Below are 18,357 nucleotides of genomic sequence, written 5' to 3'. Positions count from 1 at the left end.
CCTAGTTCCTGACCTTTAAAACACTAACATGTAGCAATCTTTAATTCAAGTTGCATTATCCACAACCTCCAAATGTAATATCTTAATATATTGCATAAAGATCGACTGTGGTATTGTCTGAAAATACAGAAGCAATATTAATGCTATTTTATCAATAACTGTCAACCTTTATCAAGGAATTGCTATTTTGTCATATTTATAACTTTTTTAAAGCACAATAAATATTTGTATATTTTTTCTTCATTTTATTCTCATTTGGAATCATAATCTGCCATTAAAAAGCCAAAAGAAAAGAGTTATCTAAAAGTCTATTATCAGTCTGAGTATACTTGTATGGCATTGATACTGGTAGTCCCAATTAGGCAAAACTCTGGTCCCTGGAGCTCTTGTGGTGCATATGAAAAATCTCTTTAAAATAATGTTCATTTATCTTTTATCTTTCTTTTAGATTCTGGTGCATTTGTGTTTTCTCCCTTATAAAAATCTTTCAGCAAATCCACAGCCCTTTCTGCCATTACCCCTTCCACACATTCAAACTTAGGTCCAAGCTGTGGCAGGCTGTCAGTGTGCACAGGAATCACCGAGCCACACCCTCCAAATCTTTCATTCCTACATCCATACACCACTTTCCCTAAACCAATGTTACGTAGAGCTCCTGTACACATGATACATGGTTCAACAGTCACATATAGCGTAGAGTTGTGAAACACCTCCCTCCAGTCTTTACCATTGTCTGAACACCATTCTAGTACTCTATCAATTGCTACAATTTCTGCATGTCTAGTTGCGTTTTTGGTCTCATTGACTTCATTTCTCCCACTGGCAAGAACAGTTTCTTCATACACTATAATACAGCCAACAGGAACTTCTCCATTTTTTAATGCGTCTTCTGCATATTCAAATGATTTCTCCATCCAAGTTTGTACAGATTCCTTCTTAACTGCCATTAAGCAGTGGCTACAGCTCTACAGCTGACTACAGTTTTTGTTCTGAAATAGGTTGGTGAATGGATTACACATGAAAGGCAATTATAAACTAATTGCTAGATAATCATCCACAATTTTTCCTTAAAACAGGAAGGTGGAGGATTTTTATTTTCATCTCTGTTTCTGATAGTTTCATGCATGAAAACGCAAAAACATTTAGTAAATTAAACAAGCAGGCCATAAAGACCCTGTACTGAACACCATGTACTGACTTACTTCTTGACCAAGCTTCAGAAAAACTGGCCTCTGTAGTCAATTAACCTTCAACCTTCTGGCAGCAAGTGATTCTGCCTTCACGACCAGTGCAGACCAAGACCAGCCTGCATGGAACCTGCACTTCCATGCAGGCTGATCCTACATCTATGATCTTGGGCCGCACTGTTTGCTATTCAGTCAGTAAATTTTTAGTGAAACCCCTTTTAATAATAAGTTGTACTGCCCAAATTGGCAAATTGCGAGATGGACCAAGATGGCCAAGGTGGCCCTAAGTCGCTCACCTTATGACCTAGTTTTTGACCCGACATGACCCAGTTTCGATCCAGGCCTAGAGGTCATCATGATAATCATTCTGTGCAAGTTTGTATCAAATCAAAGCATAAATGAAACTTCTATACAGCTGAAAGCGCCAAAACAGAAAATTTTGCCGCTTTCAGGGGTAGTAACTCTAGAACCCCTGATGGAATCTAGCCGGTTTTCAAAAGGAACCGAGATCTTATTGTGACTTCAGTTGTGTAAGTATGATTAAAATCAAACATAAAATGTCACTTCTATCGTGTTCACAAGGTAAAAATTACCAAATTTTGGCTCTTTCAGGGGTCAATCAGGGGTTGTAACTCCAGAACCTATGATTGGATCTGACAGATTCATCATGGAATCCAAGATTTATTGTTGTTGAAGATAGTTTACAAGTTTGTATCAAATCAAACTGTAAATGAAGTCTCTATATCACTGCAAAAGGCAAAATAGCAAGTTTTAGCCCCTTAAGGGGCCATAACACTGGAACCCAAGATGGGATCTGGCCAGTTTTCGAAAGGAACCAAGATACTATGCCAATACAAGTTTTGTGCAAGTTTGATTATAGCTGATTGCAAAATGTTGTCTCTATCATGTTCACAAGCCAAAAATAGCCAATTTTGGCCCTTTAAGGGGTCATAACTCTGCAAGCCATGATGGGATCTGGTCAGTTTTCAAAAGGAACCAGATATTATGCCAATACAGGTTGTCTGCAAGTTTAATTAAAGTTGATTTCAAAATGTGGTGTCTAACTAATTTACAGGATTTTTTTCTAGTTTTCAATTTTAAACACTCAAAAGTATGATTTTTTTTTTCAACATTGTTTTTTGATAAATTAGATAATTTCATACTTTTTACATACTCTTGTGAAATAATAGTATCATATATTACAATCAAAACAGGAAAACTCTGCATTTTGTACAATATTAGGAAAAGCATACAGAAGGGTACGGATAGACTAAGCTCCTGGACTATGATATATCTTTTTACATTTTTATGACTGAATGTAGTGAACTGAGCCAGCCTGTATCCTATGTCCAATATCATATCTGATAATTTTAACATCATTCCTCTGTGAGAACCTCTAAAATAGACTGGCTTTTGCCTCTATGGAATTGAATTTGACAAAAAAGGGGAAAAATGTAGAAACATATTTATTATCAGTCTAGTCAGGGTTGGCGACTACCCGCCCAGGGTGGATAAACCCACCTGGGAAAACCCCGGTTTTCCCGGGTTGGGCAATACTCCTAAGAATGAATGAAATGGGCAATACTGGGCAATAAGAAGTTTTTCTAAATTTTTTTTTACCAAAACAATTGAGTTTCTATGTTATAAAATGTGAGCTAATTCTTACATTAAGTTTTACTACTTTGAAAATTGGTGAAGTGATTATTAAGGTAGCTGAGTGACAGAACAGCTTCATTGACAAAATTACGCTTTACCATATTTACACATCAAAATATTTTTTATGGGAACGTAAACACCTTTCAACATTTATACTTAGATCTCTTTAGGTCACAACTAGATTTTGCTTAACATAGGAATAGTCTACCTGTCTAGTTCTTCTTTCTCAAGAAGCATTCCAGCGAACAAGTGTTGCAAGTTTCAAAGCAATAGCTTTGATAGTTTAGGAGAAAAGCTGACATAAACACTAGAGATGCTTTTGAGAAAAGCGCATGTCTCCCACAACTGCCCCTATGAAAAATGTCTAGTGTCTCTAGATGGCTTAGATGAGTGGATCCAATTAGATGGTCTGGACGAGTGGATCCAACCAGTAATTCAAGGGCCATCAATCAAAAAAGCCTGGGCGGATTTGGCTAGTTATCGAACTTGGCTAAGGTCTTATGGCCAAACATATTTTGTTCAAGTTTGGTGAAGTTCGGATGAGAAATGTTCGACTTAGAGAGCGGATAAGAGTAAAAATGCAGATTTTTCAGTAATTCAAGGGCCGTAACTCCAAAATGCCTGGACTGATTTGGCTAGTTATCAAACTTGGCTGAGGTCTCATGGTGAAACACATTTTGTTCAGGTCTGGTGAAGATCGGATGAGATATGTTCGACTTAGAGTGCGGACAAGAGTAAAAAGGCAGATTTTTCAATAATTCAAGGGCTGTAACTCCAGAATGCCTCGACCGATTTGGCTAGTTATCGAACTTGGCTGAGGTTTCATGGTCAAACACATTTTGTTCAAGTTTGGTGAGGATTGGATGAGAAATGTTTGACTTAGAGAGCGGATAAGAGTAACAAGAAACGCGGCAATGCCACGAAACCAGGTTTTCAACACTTTTCATAAGAATAAAAAAGTATACTGAATCACAGTGCACCACTTTAAAGCACAACCCTAACCCTAACCCTAACCCTAACCTAACCCTAACCCTATTTTTAGTAACAATGACCTTGACCTTGATCCCAGAAACCCCAAAATCAATCCCAAGCTACAACTTTATATAAGTTTTCTATACACCAAGTTTCATCATGATAGCTCATTCCTAAGTTAAGTTATTGACCGGAAACCCTTTTTCTATTTTAAGTAACAGTGACCTTGACCTTGACCCCAGAAACCCCAAAATCAATCCCAGCCTTTGTCTTGATATAAGCTACATACATACCAAGTTTTATTCAAATATCTTTACCGAAACAAAAGTTATTGACCGGAAACACCAGTTTGACGCCGCCGCCCATCCGCCCGCCTGCCCGACCAACGACATACCCCAATCTAATAACTCAGGTTTTCGTTGAAAACCTGGTTAAAAAAGTATATTGAATCACAGTATACTGAATCACAGTGCACCACTTTAAAGCACAACCCTAACCCTAACCCTAACCAAACCCTAACCCTAACCCTATTTTTAGTAACAATGACCTTGACCTTGATCCCAGAAACCCCGAAATCGATCCCAAGCTACAACTTTATATATGTTTTCTATACACCAAGTTTCATCATGATAGCTCATTCCTAAGTTAAGTTATTGACCGGAAACCCTTTTTGTATTTTAAGTAACAGTGACCTTGACCTTGACCCCAGAAACCCCAAAATCAATCCCAGCCTTTGTCTTGATATGAGCTACAAACATACCAAGTTTTATTCAAATATCTTTACCGAAACAAAAGTTATTGACCGGAAACACCAGTTTGACGCCGCCGCCCGCCCGTCCGACCAACGACATACCCCAATCTAATAACTCAGGTTTTCAATGGAAAACCTGGTTAAAAATGCAGATTATTCAGTAATTCAAGGGCCGTAACTTCAAAATGCCTGGACTGATTTGGCTAGTTATCGAACTTGGCCGAGACCTCATGGTCAAACACATTTTGTTCAAGTCTGGTGAAGATCGGATGAGAAATGTTCGAATTAGAGTGCGGACAAGAGTAAAAAGGTAGATTTTTCAATAATTCAAGGGCTGTAACTCCAAAATGCCTAGACCGATTTGGCTAGTTATCAAAATTGGCTGAGGTCTCACGGTCAAACACATTTTGTTCAAGTTTGGTGAGGACTGGATGAGAAATGTTTGAATTAGAGTGCGGACAAGAGTAAAAAGGCCGATTTTTGGTAATTCAAGGGCCATAACTCCAAGACACCTGGACTGATTTGGCTAGTTATCGAACTTGGCCAAGGTCTTATGGTCAAACACATTTTGTTCAAGTTTGGTGAAAATCGGATGAGAAATGTTCGAATTAAGAGTGCGGACAAGCTTTGTGACAGACACACACACACACACAGACTGGAGTAAATCAATATGTCTCCCACACCACTGTGTGGTGGGAGACATAATAAAACTTAACCAGGCAACACCAATGCCAACCAAGTGAAATCTCAACAAGAGCTGTCTGTAAGACAGCGCGCTCCACATTTCTCAGTGCTTGACTCTGAATAAGAGCTTTGCCAGTAAAAACTTTCTAAAACTTTTACCAAAAAATCTAAGTTAAAAAGGGGCATAACTCTGTCAAAATTCAATCAGAGTTATGGGGATTGTTTCTTCTGATGTAGACTTTGATAGTAAATAACTATTTTAAGTTTCAAGTCAATAGCTTTGATAGTAACAGAGAAATTTGACTTTATCAAAAACTTTAACCAAAAATTCTAAGTTAAAAAGGGGCATAACTCTGTCAAAATTCAAATCAGAGTTATGGGGATTGTTTCTCTAGGTGTAGACTTTGATAGTAAATAACTATTTTAAGTTTCAAGTCAATTGACCATATCGACATTATAGGATAAATCCTGTTTTCTGGTATTTCCGTAAATAGGGTCAGTGGGGCTGGCGAATTTTATATAAAATAATTATTAAAAAGAATAATTTGTAACCTTGAAAAATGCGAATAATTTCACACCTTCGGTATCGAGCAACGGAAGTGGCAGTGTTGAATAAAAGATAAAATTTCAAAAATAAATTAAACTTTGGGAATAGTTTTGCTAAATCTTAATGACAACAATGTTTTATGATAATCTGCAATACCTTTTTATTCATTTTCTTTGTTAAACCTTGAAAAAAGGATAATCTTAAACACTACCGCTATACAGCGTATGGCGGATACCCCCCTCACCGTAAAACTGGGAACGGGTATTTATTGGTGGGTAATACCGGAAAACGGGATTTATCCTATAATGTCGATATCGAGATTAGCTTTGATAGTAACAGATATATTTGACTTTATCAAAAACTTTAACCAAAACTTCTAAGTTAAAAAGGGGCACAACTCTGTCAAAATTCAAGTCAGTTAAGAGGATTGTTTCTCCTGATGTAGACTTTGATAGTAAATAACTATTTTAAGTTTCAAGTCAATAGCTTTGATAGTAACAGAGATATTTAACTTTATAAAAAAACTTTAACCAACGGCGACGCCAATGCTGACACCGGGGCAAGTGCAATAGCTCTACTTTTTCTTCAAAAAGTCGACCTAACAATTTCACATGGGGTCCTTAGGTTTTATGGTTATATGATAGAAATGACAATATGATCTAAACTGGTTTTCGTGAGTAAAATGGCCAGATTTAAGTTGTTCATGCTTCTAACTTTAATCCCCTAACCTTGCTCAATAATTGCTCAATCATCATCATAATAATGTCTATTCAATAATTTTTAATAAGAAATAATTCATAGGAAAACACTTAACAGTGCTTTAATAGTTAATCACTATTTATACACGATGGGCAGTTCTACGTCGGTCATAATAATTTCACGAGGGCGCACCCCAAGTGAAATTATTTCGGACTACATATAACAGCCCGAGTGTATAAATAGTGATAAAGCACCATTTTGCTATAAATTATTCCGATTCTAATATGCTCTTTATTGTAAAATTTATATTAAATATGATGGAACTGTTTCTTCGCGCAAGCATGCGCCAATAGTAGGTCTTTGTTTATACACGCCAGGGACGGAAATGGTACTACGTCTTGCGGCATAGTTCAGTTCGGGCGAAAATTATTGCAAATTATTCAGCATAGCGAATAACTAACTCAGTATGTGTGTAAATTAATCAACACATTTGTGCAATGTGACATTTCCTTTAAAACATGTTATTAAGTAAAATATTTCATTAATTTTGAAAGCGCTATTTCTTGATATGTACATGGCGCTAAATATCACGTTGAACGTGACGTCAACATAATATCGTTGTGATGATTAATGCATTGTTAGTCATATTAGAATAGATATTATAGCACTAGGCATACAGGTGTCACTGCTATCACTATATGGCTTTCCCAGTATTACCCACTGGGCTGAGCAATATGCTTAAAACCCGGGTTTGGCCAGTCTAGGGGATGGACGTTACACATAAGTTATAACTTTTAATATTTCGTCATTTTTTACTCAGCAAGCATTTTTTTCATGATAGGAATTTCATTTAGCATAAATGAAAGTAATTAACATCAATATATTTATATTCAATTATAAAATAATAGTGGGGGATGGACGTTACACTTTTTTTCACCTCTAGAGTGGTCACAAGCAAAAGTTTACGCACGCACGGACGCACGCACGCACGGACGACGGACGCTGCGCGATCACAAAAGCTCACCTTGTCACTTTGTGACAAGTGAGCTAAAAATGTAACAACTTCAATGATCATCAATGTAAAATTTTTTAATCATCTTTTTAAATTATCTGTTCAATGGTATTCAAATCAAACTTATATTTTGTTATTTGAAAATACTGTAGCATTTTTTTAATTGTCACATTTAAGAAGAAAAACATTTAAGAAGAAAAATGGTCATATAATTTATCATTATGCATTAAAGCTACTTTCCATGGAATTGCAAGCGATCTTATCATTTGTCAATTTTTTCTTTATGGTTTCAGACTATGCAAATAGCAATTATTTTATTTAAATTCCATTTTGTTACTTTGTAAACGCTTATTTTCCTCAGAGTACCGAAACCTATTTTAAGAACATGAAATTGAAAGTACTAGCATTTAGAAGTGACCTGTCACTTTTAATTTTAGATCTGGATTTTCCAGACTGTTCCATTTATTAAATAAGGGTTTGAAAGATATTTGAAGAACACTGATAAATCGGAATCTCCAAAGTCATGCGAGGAACTGAAGTGTGCCATTAGGAATAAGATATACTTTCCTAATTCTATTTATCGTTTGTTTGTAGAGAAGAGTTGAGTGCCATTTTCCTTGCCAATTTTCTCAATGTGGCAGAGTTTGTAATATGCAAATGATAAAACAATGTTATCCTCGTGAAATTCATGCACTCTCGTGCAAGTACACACCATGCTGAATAATTCACAATCTAGAAGATATTTGAAAAACCTATGTTATGTGCGAACATAGCAAAATGATACAAGTAATGCAATTCAAATACATATTTAACATTATCATCATTGTAAAGTGTATGTTAGCAGAATATAAAATGAAAAAAAAAATAAAATGAAAAAAATATTGATCTCCGTTGGAATTCGAACTCACAAAAGTTAGATTCTAGAGCCGTCACGCTTACCACTGCACCACTGCGTCTAATTATCGAAGGAGGCAGTCATTTAAATATTTATAATTTTATTATAAAAATAAGTTATAACTAGAATGTGTCTGTAGGACACAGGGTGTGCCCCCACTGGTACATAAGTCACAAATAAGGGGCAATAATTCAAATGTTTGCAGTCTTAATGGGATATAGCCTCAACAAACATTTTATGAAAAGGGTTCATTATTCTAGGCCCTATTCTTTTTGAGCTATGAGCATCACAAACAAAAAATCCACTATTCTGGCTATTTCAAGGGCCATAACTCTGTAATAAGAGTAAGATTCTCAAGAAGAATGCCAAGAGTGCAAGGCCACATCATGATAAAGACTCCTGCAAGGTTTCCTGAATTTACATCTAATACTTTTTGAGCTAGGCACATAATTAGGTGAAAAAGTGCATTTTTTACTATTTCAGGGGCCATAACTTTAAAAATAGGGGTGGCCCCAGCCAAAAAATTAGAGGTGTGCAAGTTTATATCACGATAAAGACTTATGCAAGTTTTCAACCATTTATATTAAATACTTTTTGAGCTAGGGGCGTCACAAGGTGAAAATGTGCATTTTTAACTATTTCAGGGGCCATAACTCTAAAAATAGGGGGCATAGCCAGACTAAAAATAGGAGGTACGCAAATTCATATCTTGATATAGACTCATGCAAGGTTTCATCAATTCATATGAAATACTTTTTTAGCTAGGGGTGTCACAAGATGAAAATGTGCATTTTTGAGTATTTCAGGGGCCATAACTCAAAAAATAGGAGGCAGACCCAAAGAAAAATAGGAGGTGCACAAGTTCTTATCATGATTAATACACATGCAAGGTTTCATGAATCTATATCAAAGACTTTTTGAGCTAGGCGCGTCACAAGGTGAAAATGTGCATTTTTGGCTATTTCAGGGGCCATAACTCTAAAAATAGGGGGCGGAGCCAAATGAAAAATAGGAGGTGCGCAAGTTCATATCATGATAAAGAATCATGCAAGGTTTCATCAATTTATATGAAATACTTTTTGAGCTAGGCGTGTCACAAGGTGAAAATGTGCATTTTTGACTATTTCAGGGGCCATAACTCAAAAAATAGGGGGCGGACCCAAACGAAAAATGGGAGGTGCGCAAGTTCATATCATGATTAATATACATGCAAGGTTTCATGAATCTATATCAAATACTTTTTGAGTTAGGCGTGTCACAAGGTAAAAATATGCATTTTTGACTATTTCAGGGGCCATAACTCTAAAAATAGTGGGCGGAGCCAGATGAAAAATAGGAGGTGCGCAAGTTCATATCATGATAAAGAATCATGCAAGGTTTCATCAATTTATATGAAATACTTTTTGAGCTAGGCGTGTCACAAGGTGAAAATGTGCATTTTTGACTATTTCAGGGGCCATAACTCTGAAAATAGGGGGCGGACCAAAATGAAAAATAGGAGGTGCGCAAGTTCATATCATGATTAATACACATGCAAGGTTTCATGAATCTATATCAAATAGTTTATGAGCTAGGTGCGTCACAAGGTGATAATGTGCATTTTTGACTATTTCAGGGGCCATAACTCTAAAAATAGAGGGCGGAGCAACACGAAAAATAGGAGGTGCGCAAGTTCATATCATGATAAAGACTTATGCAAGGTTTCATGAATTTATATCAAATACTTTTTGAGCTAGGCGTGTCACGAACTTCGGACGGACGGATGGACGGACGGACGCACGGACAAGACCAAATCTATATGCCCCCACCACTCATGGGGGGGCACAAAAAGGTAGGGTACCCCTTTACTGAAGTGGTTTATTCCAGTAATCTTTCAAATCTATTAATAAAAGCCACAGGTCACTCCTAAATGCTTGTAATTGCTTTGCTATTTTTATAACTGCTAAGTGTCGTCGACGACAGTTAGTAGTTTACCATTGAAATCTTTGAAAGTAGGCCGAATTTAACAATTATCAATGTTTCACTACTGAAACCAGAATTGTTTGACCACGTACAAGTAGAATTTTTTTATAACGAAATTTAATAAGACTGTGGAAAGCAGCTTTAAGTTAAGCAAGTTGTCTTGTGTTTCAAGGTTTCATACATGTACTAAGGTACAGTCTTGTTTGAAACAGTAGGGAAAAGGTAAGAAAATGAAAAATAAAACTTATCTTACCTTATCTTAAAAATTTAACATTGGAAATTTTAGTTTTGAAATTGGGAAAAAATATACCGTAGATACCCATGTATAATGTGCACCCCCGATTTCAGTCCAAAATCCTGGGGAAAAAACCATTTTTGGTCAATATTTAGGTGGATGGAAAACGAAAGTAGAGTTTACATCGACACCGGTAATAAATTTTACCTCCGTGGCGGAGAGCAGCATTGGGATGCGGAACTATCGATTTTTGTTTTCTCGAAAATAAAACCAGTAAAAATATTACTATATTTATTGTTTTTTCTTTTTTAATTAAATATTTTGTAAATTGAAAGGAACTGTTTCAATATTTTGGAATGGTAGCTCTCAAAATGACATGAGCTTCTCAATTCAAACCGATAACAAAAGGTGTGATAGTCTTTTTGTTATGATCAAATGGCCAGTATTTACCGGCAATTAGCATATCACCTCATGTCAATTTTGTTGTTCACAGTTTGATCTCAGTTAAAGATAATACTTGATCTTTGATTAGTATCATAATTTTTGTGATTTTTTAAATATTTCTTTCATCAAAATACTTTCTAAATTTATGTGAAATTAAAGTTGTTTGAAAGAAAAATAAACCACTCGATCTTTTACGGAATGTAACGGTAATCTTAGATTTTAGCGGTGACAGTTAGCGCGGAGAGTAGTTTCCCTTTACCAAAATGGCGAAAATTGGAAACGGAACTTGTTTTGAAGTTGGAAAATCGTCTATATCTGTGTATAATGCGCACCCACAATTCGGGGGTGGTCACGGGGGTAAAAAAACTGCACATTATACATAGCCTGTTTGCACCTATTTTCGCGGTACTAAGGGAATAAATGAATAAAGGAAAGAAAAAGCAATATTATGTTGCTATTATTTCCTATTAACTTCGTAAACCTTTTCTTTTCCACTATTATTTCACGCAGAAAATCATTTTTCTAGTCCTTGTTTACTTTTAAACCCATCATGTTTCCGGTGCATGTGACCTTCACCTTCGCCAAGGGAGTTAATTATAATTTCGCGGTACGGCATCCAACTTGATACAGCGCTTCCTGTGAAAGTGTAAAATGTATAGGACCCCTAAATTTTCAAAATAAATTTCGTGAGTAAGACATTAACAATTACTGCAATGTAAAACTAACACATTGGCAGGGTAATTCCGTCAAATAGTTGGACAACACACAATTCATTACCAATTTAACTGAGTCAAATGATCGACTAGGGCATTTAAAAATAATTGACCTACGTTTACAAAAATAGGGTGTGAAACGTAATCAGCTTCCAAAGTAGGTCAAATTTGTTTACTGTAGTGAGTGCTGCACATTGTTGTTCTCGCAAAAATCAAATACCGCGAGACCAGATGTAACGCGAAAATAGCAGCAAATGGTATACATGGGAATCTACGGTACTTTAGGGACGTCACGCATTAACATCTGTTTATCTGGTGGTGCGCAAAACAAATGTTTTCAGTAAATTTTACATAATTTGTGTATGGGATAAGAATTTTTAAATTTTAAAAACTTTTTCACTCATTATATAGAGACCGTACCATAGCTTTTCAAGTACTTTGATTTTTCAAAATAAAGTGGTTTTTACAAGTGCACCGGTTACGATTAAAAATGTAAACAACGGACTCTGTCTATGAATCTTTGGAATGAATGAATGACAGTCGATCATAGTCATAATACTGACTGACAGTGAATGCTAATGACTCCATGTGTTGCAGAGAGGTATTTAGTTTGTAACAGTAATTTCCTATCAATTGAAATCCTCTCAAAACAGGTAAATTAATTGCTTTTATTTGGACAAAGCTCACCGTCTTTGCCGTTCACCAGCTGCTAAAAGGGCACATATAAAAGATTCAGTGTAAGTTATATTTCACTGGTACTACCAGTTAGTAAGTTCATACTCTGAAAAACACGTCAGAGAAATTTGGGCAGTTTTGACCGATTGAAACGTTGGCAACATTAGAATATATTTTTTCTTTACATGAATATTGCCGTTAGGTAACAAAGCGAATATACCGATAATCCGGAATTCACCAATTATGATGTTATTGTCACAAAATTGTTCCAGTTCACGTAATGTAATTGGTGCACTTAAACTGCATAGCTATTAGCTACTGCTGTTATAGGGAAGTGGTAGAGTGTCTGCCTTAGGTGTGAGAGGTCCTCCAGGGTTCGAGTCCCGGTTAGAGCTTAAATATTTGCATTCTGCTACAGCATATTTTTGCTGTTAACAGACTGTTCCAGATGTTCAAAATTTTTAGCACACAGTATCATGGATCATTGTTTAGCAATCCAGATCACAGTTGAATGTTAAATCAAATGCACCCAATTAGACAATTTTCACAATATTATGTCCCTTTGATGTGTCTGCTCTCCGTGGTCAAGAAGAGTTACATTTCCTTGATCACAAAATTTTCCTTTACATGAAAATATTAAATGCTCATAACTGTACGCTTCTGGTTAAAATATTGTCTATATATCTATTTTTGAGAAATATATGGATATTTGCCTTCATTTGAAAGTTTTTTAACTTCAAACCTATGATTTGAAAAACTTAGGTACTATCTCTACATTATCGTCGCACCAAGTAATTTTACGCACACCTATTTCGATGCCATTTTTGTTTTGACCTCGTTCTCGATTAACTTGGGGTTTCCGATGACGTAGTTACTCAGTGTAATGACAGAAAACATCATGGTTAATTTTACCGATAAAAAGGTTGGAAAGTTCAGGAATTTGAAGATATTTATCAACTTACATTTACCCAAAGAGCTATAAAAATAAATAGATTGGCAACTTGAAAGGCATATAGAGCAAATCTCGCCAGCCTCCCGTGACAAAAAAACGAGATCTCGTTTACTGGAAGTGGCGCTTTCTCCACGCGCCATTTTGTTTGCGAATGCAATTATTCATCGGTAAAATAATTATCACCGTATGACCACGCTTCTTTCGATGGCAAAAAAAATCGTGTACCATTTCACATTAAACTAATTTTGTTTTAGAAGCTAACGTGTATTTTAAATGTAGTTTTAAAGGTACACATTGTAACTCCATGCTCGCTGATGTTTGTTTTTAGTAAGATAACGCCGAATCACGCTATGACACGAGCTCACGCGAGATTACAGCCAGTTGCCATTCTGTGTATTTTATACTTCTTTGATTTACCCTATACATGATTTTTAATGTTTCTACTAATGCAAATTTTCATCCATTTTAAAAAAGTCCCTGTGGAAGCTTAGATTAAAAAAGTTACTGGAAATTTTGTTGTACGTCTGCAGCCAACTTTGGTGCTATCAAGGTCACATCACAGCCACGTGACATATGTAATCGTACTATTTTATGCACTGTTTTGGAAGGTGTACGCATTATATATCAATGCGATCATTACTACACACTTCATTTTTTTTCTCTTGTCAAATAGGCTGCGAACACTGGGTTCATCTAAAGTTTTGTATAAAACAAAATGTGCCAAATTCCTCTGTAAACACTGCAGTCCAGAAAAATGAAAGAAAAAATATCAGACAGTGTGTATTAAAAAAGCAAAGTGATTATTTATGTTCTTAGCCCCTTATGTTGATGAATGTTTAAATGTTTTCAGATTTATTTATACGGGAAAACCGAAGGTTTTTCCGTCTATAGATAATGTGTACGTGTATATATGTCAAAGTAAACCTAAATACCGTTCAACTTGGGAATAAGTTCTATACCTTCACCGGTTTTGTTGTTGTTGTTCTCCCATAATTCTACCGGACCTGCTGCCGTGCTTGCGCAATAAATAATTTTCAGGACGACATTTGATAAAATAAAATTTCTTATGAACGATCGGGCGCCGCATTATTAAAACAAATTATTCTATTGAGTTGAAAATTCGCGGTATCAATAGAAATCGGTGTTATTCGGGTTTCTTCATGAAACGAGTTTATGGATGATTCAAGCGGCCCGCTTTTTGTTTCCAATAATGAATTAAGATGTAACTTACAGTAAGCTACATTACTGCACTGTTTGAATAACAAAACCGTTGTTTATTTATTTCTTTGATTGTAGAAAAGCCAATAATTTCAAAAAGGTCAATGTAAAACGAATATAGACACGCTGTCCTAACAAAATTTATTTATATACATAATTTTATCACACATTTATGTCAAAAGTCTCTGTGGTCCAGTGGTTAGCGCACATATTTTCCATGCGCGAGGTCCGAGTTCGAATCTCGTAGATTGCTTGAATTTTTTTTTTTTTTAGCTTAGGCCCAATTTAATTTTTTTTCTTGATATTTATCACACTTTTTTTAATTACTGGAACACAAATCAATAATAAGTATAGTTAACCAATGTTCTGTCTGTAAAATTTGAACAAAATATTCGAAGCCATGGAAAAGCATAATATATTGATATTGCTTATCTCCCCTCCCTTCCACAATCTTTCACATACATTGCAACTACTTTCTAAAAGTCAATTCATTGACTAGAGTTTTAGTAAAATTACACTTGGAAAAAAATGTTGGCTATAAACTTTAGAGGCTCACTACGATCCCTATCAAGCTAAGAAATTAACCTTAATCATATTCAAAAAAAGGTCCCAGACTGTTAGCAGTTAGGTAAATTAAATTGAATTTCGACCAAGAGTGTTTGTGTTATATATAAAATTCTGGTCAAGAACTTTTTACAATGAATTTGAAATAAGAATATACAAGTAAATGGTTGTTTGTCATTCTCACATACACGAGTTTTACCATAGCTGTATTGGTGGAACACAATTTGTCCTAAAAGAGTGTCATTTGACAATAATGGCATTTAAAAGAATTAAAATAGTCCGTGTTTAGGATAGCAGGATTATGTAAGTTCCGGTATCTATACTACAAAAGAATATCAGAACAAGATGATACTGAATGTGATGTTACACAGGCATAATGTGTAAATTGTTTTGTTTTATTTTTTGGATTGTTTTGTCATTTTTAGAAACTATTTGTTCGTAACAAATGAACTGAAAAGAATATGTGCATTCCCGGATTCAGAATTTTTTATCAGAGAAACAAATTGATAGCAAAGGCATGATCGTTGTAAACAGAAACAAAATTGGTAATATTATGTATAAATAAATGACTTGCATTAAAATATTTATCCAAAACTACTGAGGAAGAGTGTGTTTTACGCATGCTCACTGACAACACATAAAGGCCTGATATTGGGTCACTTTTGAATGACTGTTGCACCATATATAATACTATGAGAAAAATTTTGTAAATGACAAAGTGTTCGAATTTATCAATGTTCGTACAGCCCCCATTTTACATATCCCTTTCCGGCGCTCACTTCGTGTGAGTTAAAATTAGCTTACTAAATATAAATTTGAATTATGTAAAGTTTTCAGCAAAAGCAGCATTATTTTGATAACAATAAATGATAACAATTTGCAGATATAAAAAAGTGACAGGTATAAAATCCCTCGTTATCTGTCCGGGTTTATGCAACAGTTTCGTTTTTGTCGTGTTGAGCGACATGTGAAGTTTCCACTTTTCTCTATTTTATCATCAGTACAACTAATGGTGCATTTTGGGACTAGATTCTGTGCACCCAAATATCACTATTATCTTTAACTCATGAAAACTATTTTCCATTGTCTGTCTAGTCTTGATACATTTGAAGAAATGATTAGATCTATGTTCATTTAAACAAAACTTTTTAAAACATTTCCCCTTCTTATTTTTTATAACAATAGCAAAACCATCAGGCTTACTGTCAAAACTGAAAGCCAAACAGAAAATATCAGAAAGAACAATTTAAAGCAGAAAAAAAGAAAAAATCCATATCACTATGACTAGGTTTTCCCGTCAGATAGGCAGCGCCTAATTTCATATTATCATTTGGCCTTTAATATTGATTATCTTCTTGCATCTGCTTTTATGTCAAGTTTTATTGCAGCATCCATGACAGTTATGGTGTAGCGCATTACTTACAGTGATTGCACAAATATTTAAGCCAATCAAAAGCTTCGTAACAAATATCATGTAAGATGTGTGGAAATAGGTGTGTTAGAAAAAGTATGGCCGATCACACTAGTTGTTGTTTACCATTTGATTTCTGGCAGTCAGTTGTTTAGAATAAGATATTACAGTGAACTTGCCTATTCCGAACCAGTCTGTGAATTGACTCATTTCCAAGCTTTTAAGCAGCCATCACGCATACGTCAAGAAAAACTGTAAGCTATGTTTTGGTTTTATATCTAATACATTAAACTAATAATCAATTGCTGGTAAATGTTCAAGTTATTCTTACATAATACATATTTGCAACATTGTCCAATGCTATATTTTTTCTTATGAGGAAATTTGACGAATGTAAACAAAAATGTCAGATTCAAAGAGCGCTTGCGTTCTAGCTTTTTAATGAAATGAAACGGAAGGGAGATTAAAAAGAAGGAAATTTTATGCTCTTTCCAGTCATATATCCCACATTAAAAACAATTTGACCATTGAGATGCCTAAAAAGGAAATATTGATGGCATACATTGTGCCTATTCCGAATCACACATTTTCAGTTCTGTTCTGCTGCACGTTGTTTAAAGATTGCAGAAAAATATCGATTCAATGTGTCCAAAATATTAATTTATGTTATTGTTTTTACCCATGGCCAGATGTTAAAGAAAAAGGCGGAGGTAATATTATACAATGTGACTATTTAATTCACATAAAGGACAAGACCGCCCACATGACTGTTTTAAAACAGAATATTTCAATAATGCCAAAGAATGATGTCATGCCTATCGTTTTAGTCATTTAATTAGCCTTAAATGCGATTATTTCTATTCCTGACATAAAATAATTTCAGTTTTCGATTCAAGATGGTAGTTTTATGTTGTTGTGGATAGTAGTAAGAAAACCATTTCAGGTCATTTGTGGTGATTCGGAATAGGCGAGTATGACCCGGATTACGCACAGTACCAGTCTGATCAATTACAGAAATCTGTTACAAACAATGTTTTGTTTCGAATTTCTTTTCACATTATTTTAATCGTGACATATTTGTACAGCATTTAAAATGAAATTTATATTTAAAATATAAACTTGACGAAGTTAAACGATAAAAAATTAAAAACTGGTTCGGAAAGGGCAAGTTCGCTGTATTGGTATGATTCAATGCATAAAAGGTTAGTGTACATGCAATATCTAATAGAGTCACGTATGTTACTGAATGAAAAAGCGCGGCCATGTTGCTTGTTATGTGCGTCGAAACTGCTGAGTCTGGGATATACATATCGAGGATACAGTAATGGATTTTCAAAATTCAAAAAGTTTGTCATTGGGATTTGGGCCCAATTTCGGCCAAATATTTAAACACTATTTAGAAAATATTTAATAAAATCGTTAATAAAATCGTTAAAAGGCATGATACCTGCAATCAAAAATATACTTGAAGGTCTTCCTTTCGATGCAAAATGTGTGCAAATGGCGGAGACGTAAAGACGGGAGGTAATTGAGGGAATTTTAAAACCCGGAAAAGTATTGACGGAAAACCCGGAAAACATTTAAATGATTATAACTTTAAAACTGTGTGTGCTAAAACTTTGAAATTTGGTACACATTTACTACGCCCCATACTTAATTCTATATTTGAATACTGAATTAATTTGACGAATTCCTAGGGAGCTATAGAATCCTGAAGTCGTAAGTTTTTTCAAGACCAAAAACCGATTTTAACAAAACCCGGAAAACAAAATTGAAACTA

At 35.1% G+C, this 18,357-nt stretch overlaps 1 protein-coding gene across 1 annotated transcript; it reads right to left on the bottom strand.

The window, feature by feature from the left end:
* Window position 1: 1 nt before the first annotated feature.
* On the bottom strand, window positions 2–18,092 carry LOC123535491 (tRNA-specific adenosine deaminase 2-like). Its single transcript, XM_053520101.1, has 2 exons — window positions 18,025–18,092; window positions 2–989 (listed from the first exon to the last, which is right to left on the bottom strand). Exon 2 carries the CDS (start codon window positions 945–947, stop codon window positions 423–425), a length of 525 nt encoding a protein of 174 aa, XP_053376076.1. The 5' UTR covers window positions 948–989; window positions 18,025–18,092; the 3' UTR covers window positions 2–422.
* Between the last annotated feature and the right edge of the window lie 265 nt (window positions 18,093–18,357).

The sequence above is a fragment of the Mercenaria mercenaria genome, chromosome 12 (assembly GCF_021730395.1).
Source record: "Mercenaria mercenaria strain notata chromosome 12, MADL_Memer_1, whole genome shotgun sequence".
NCBI lineage: Eukaryota > Metazoa > Mollusca > Bivalvia > Venerida > Veneridae > Mercenaria > Mercenaria mercenaria.
The sequence above is the reverse complement of the archived record's forward strand: the minus strand, read 5'-3'. Positions and strand labels throughout refer to the sequence as shown.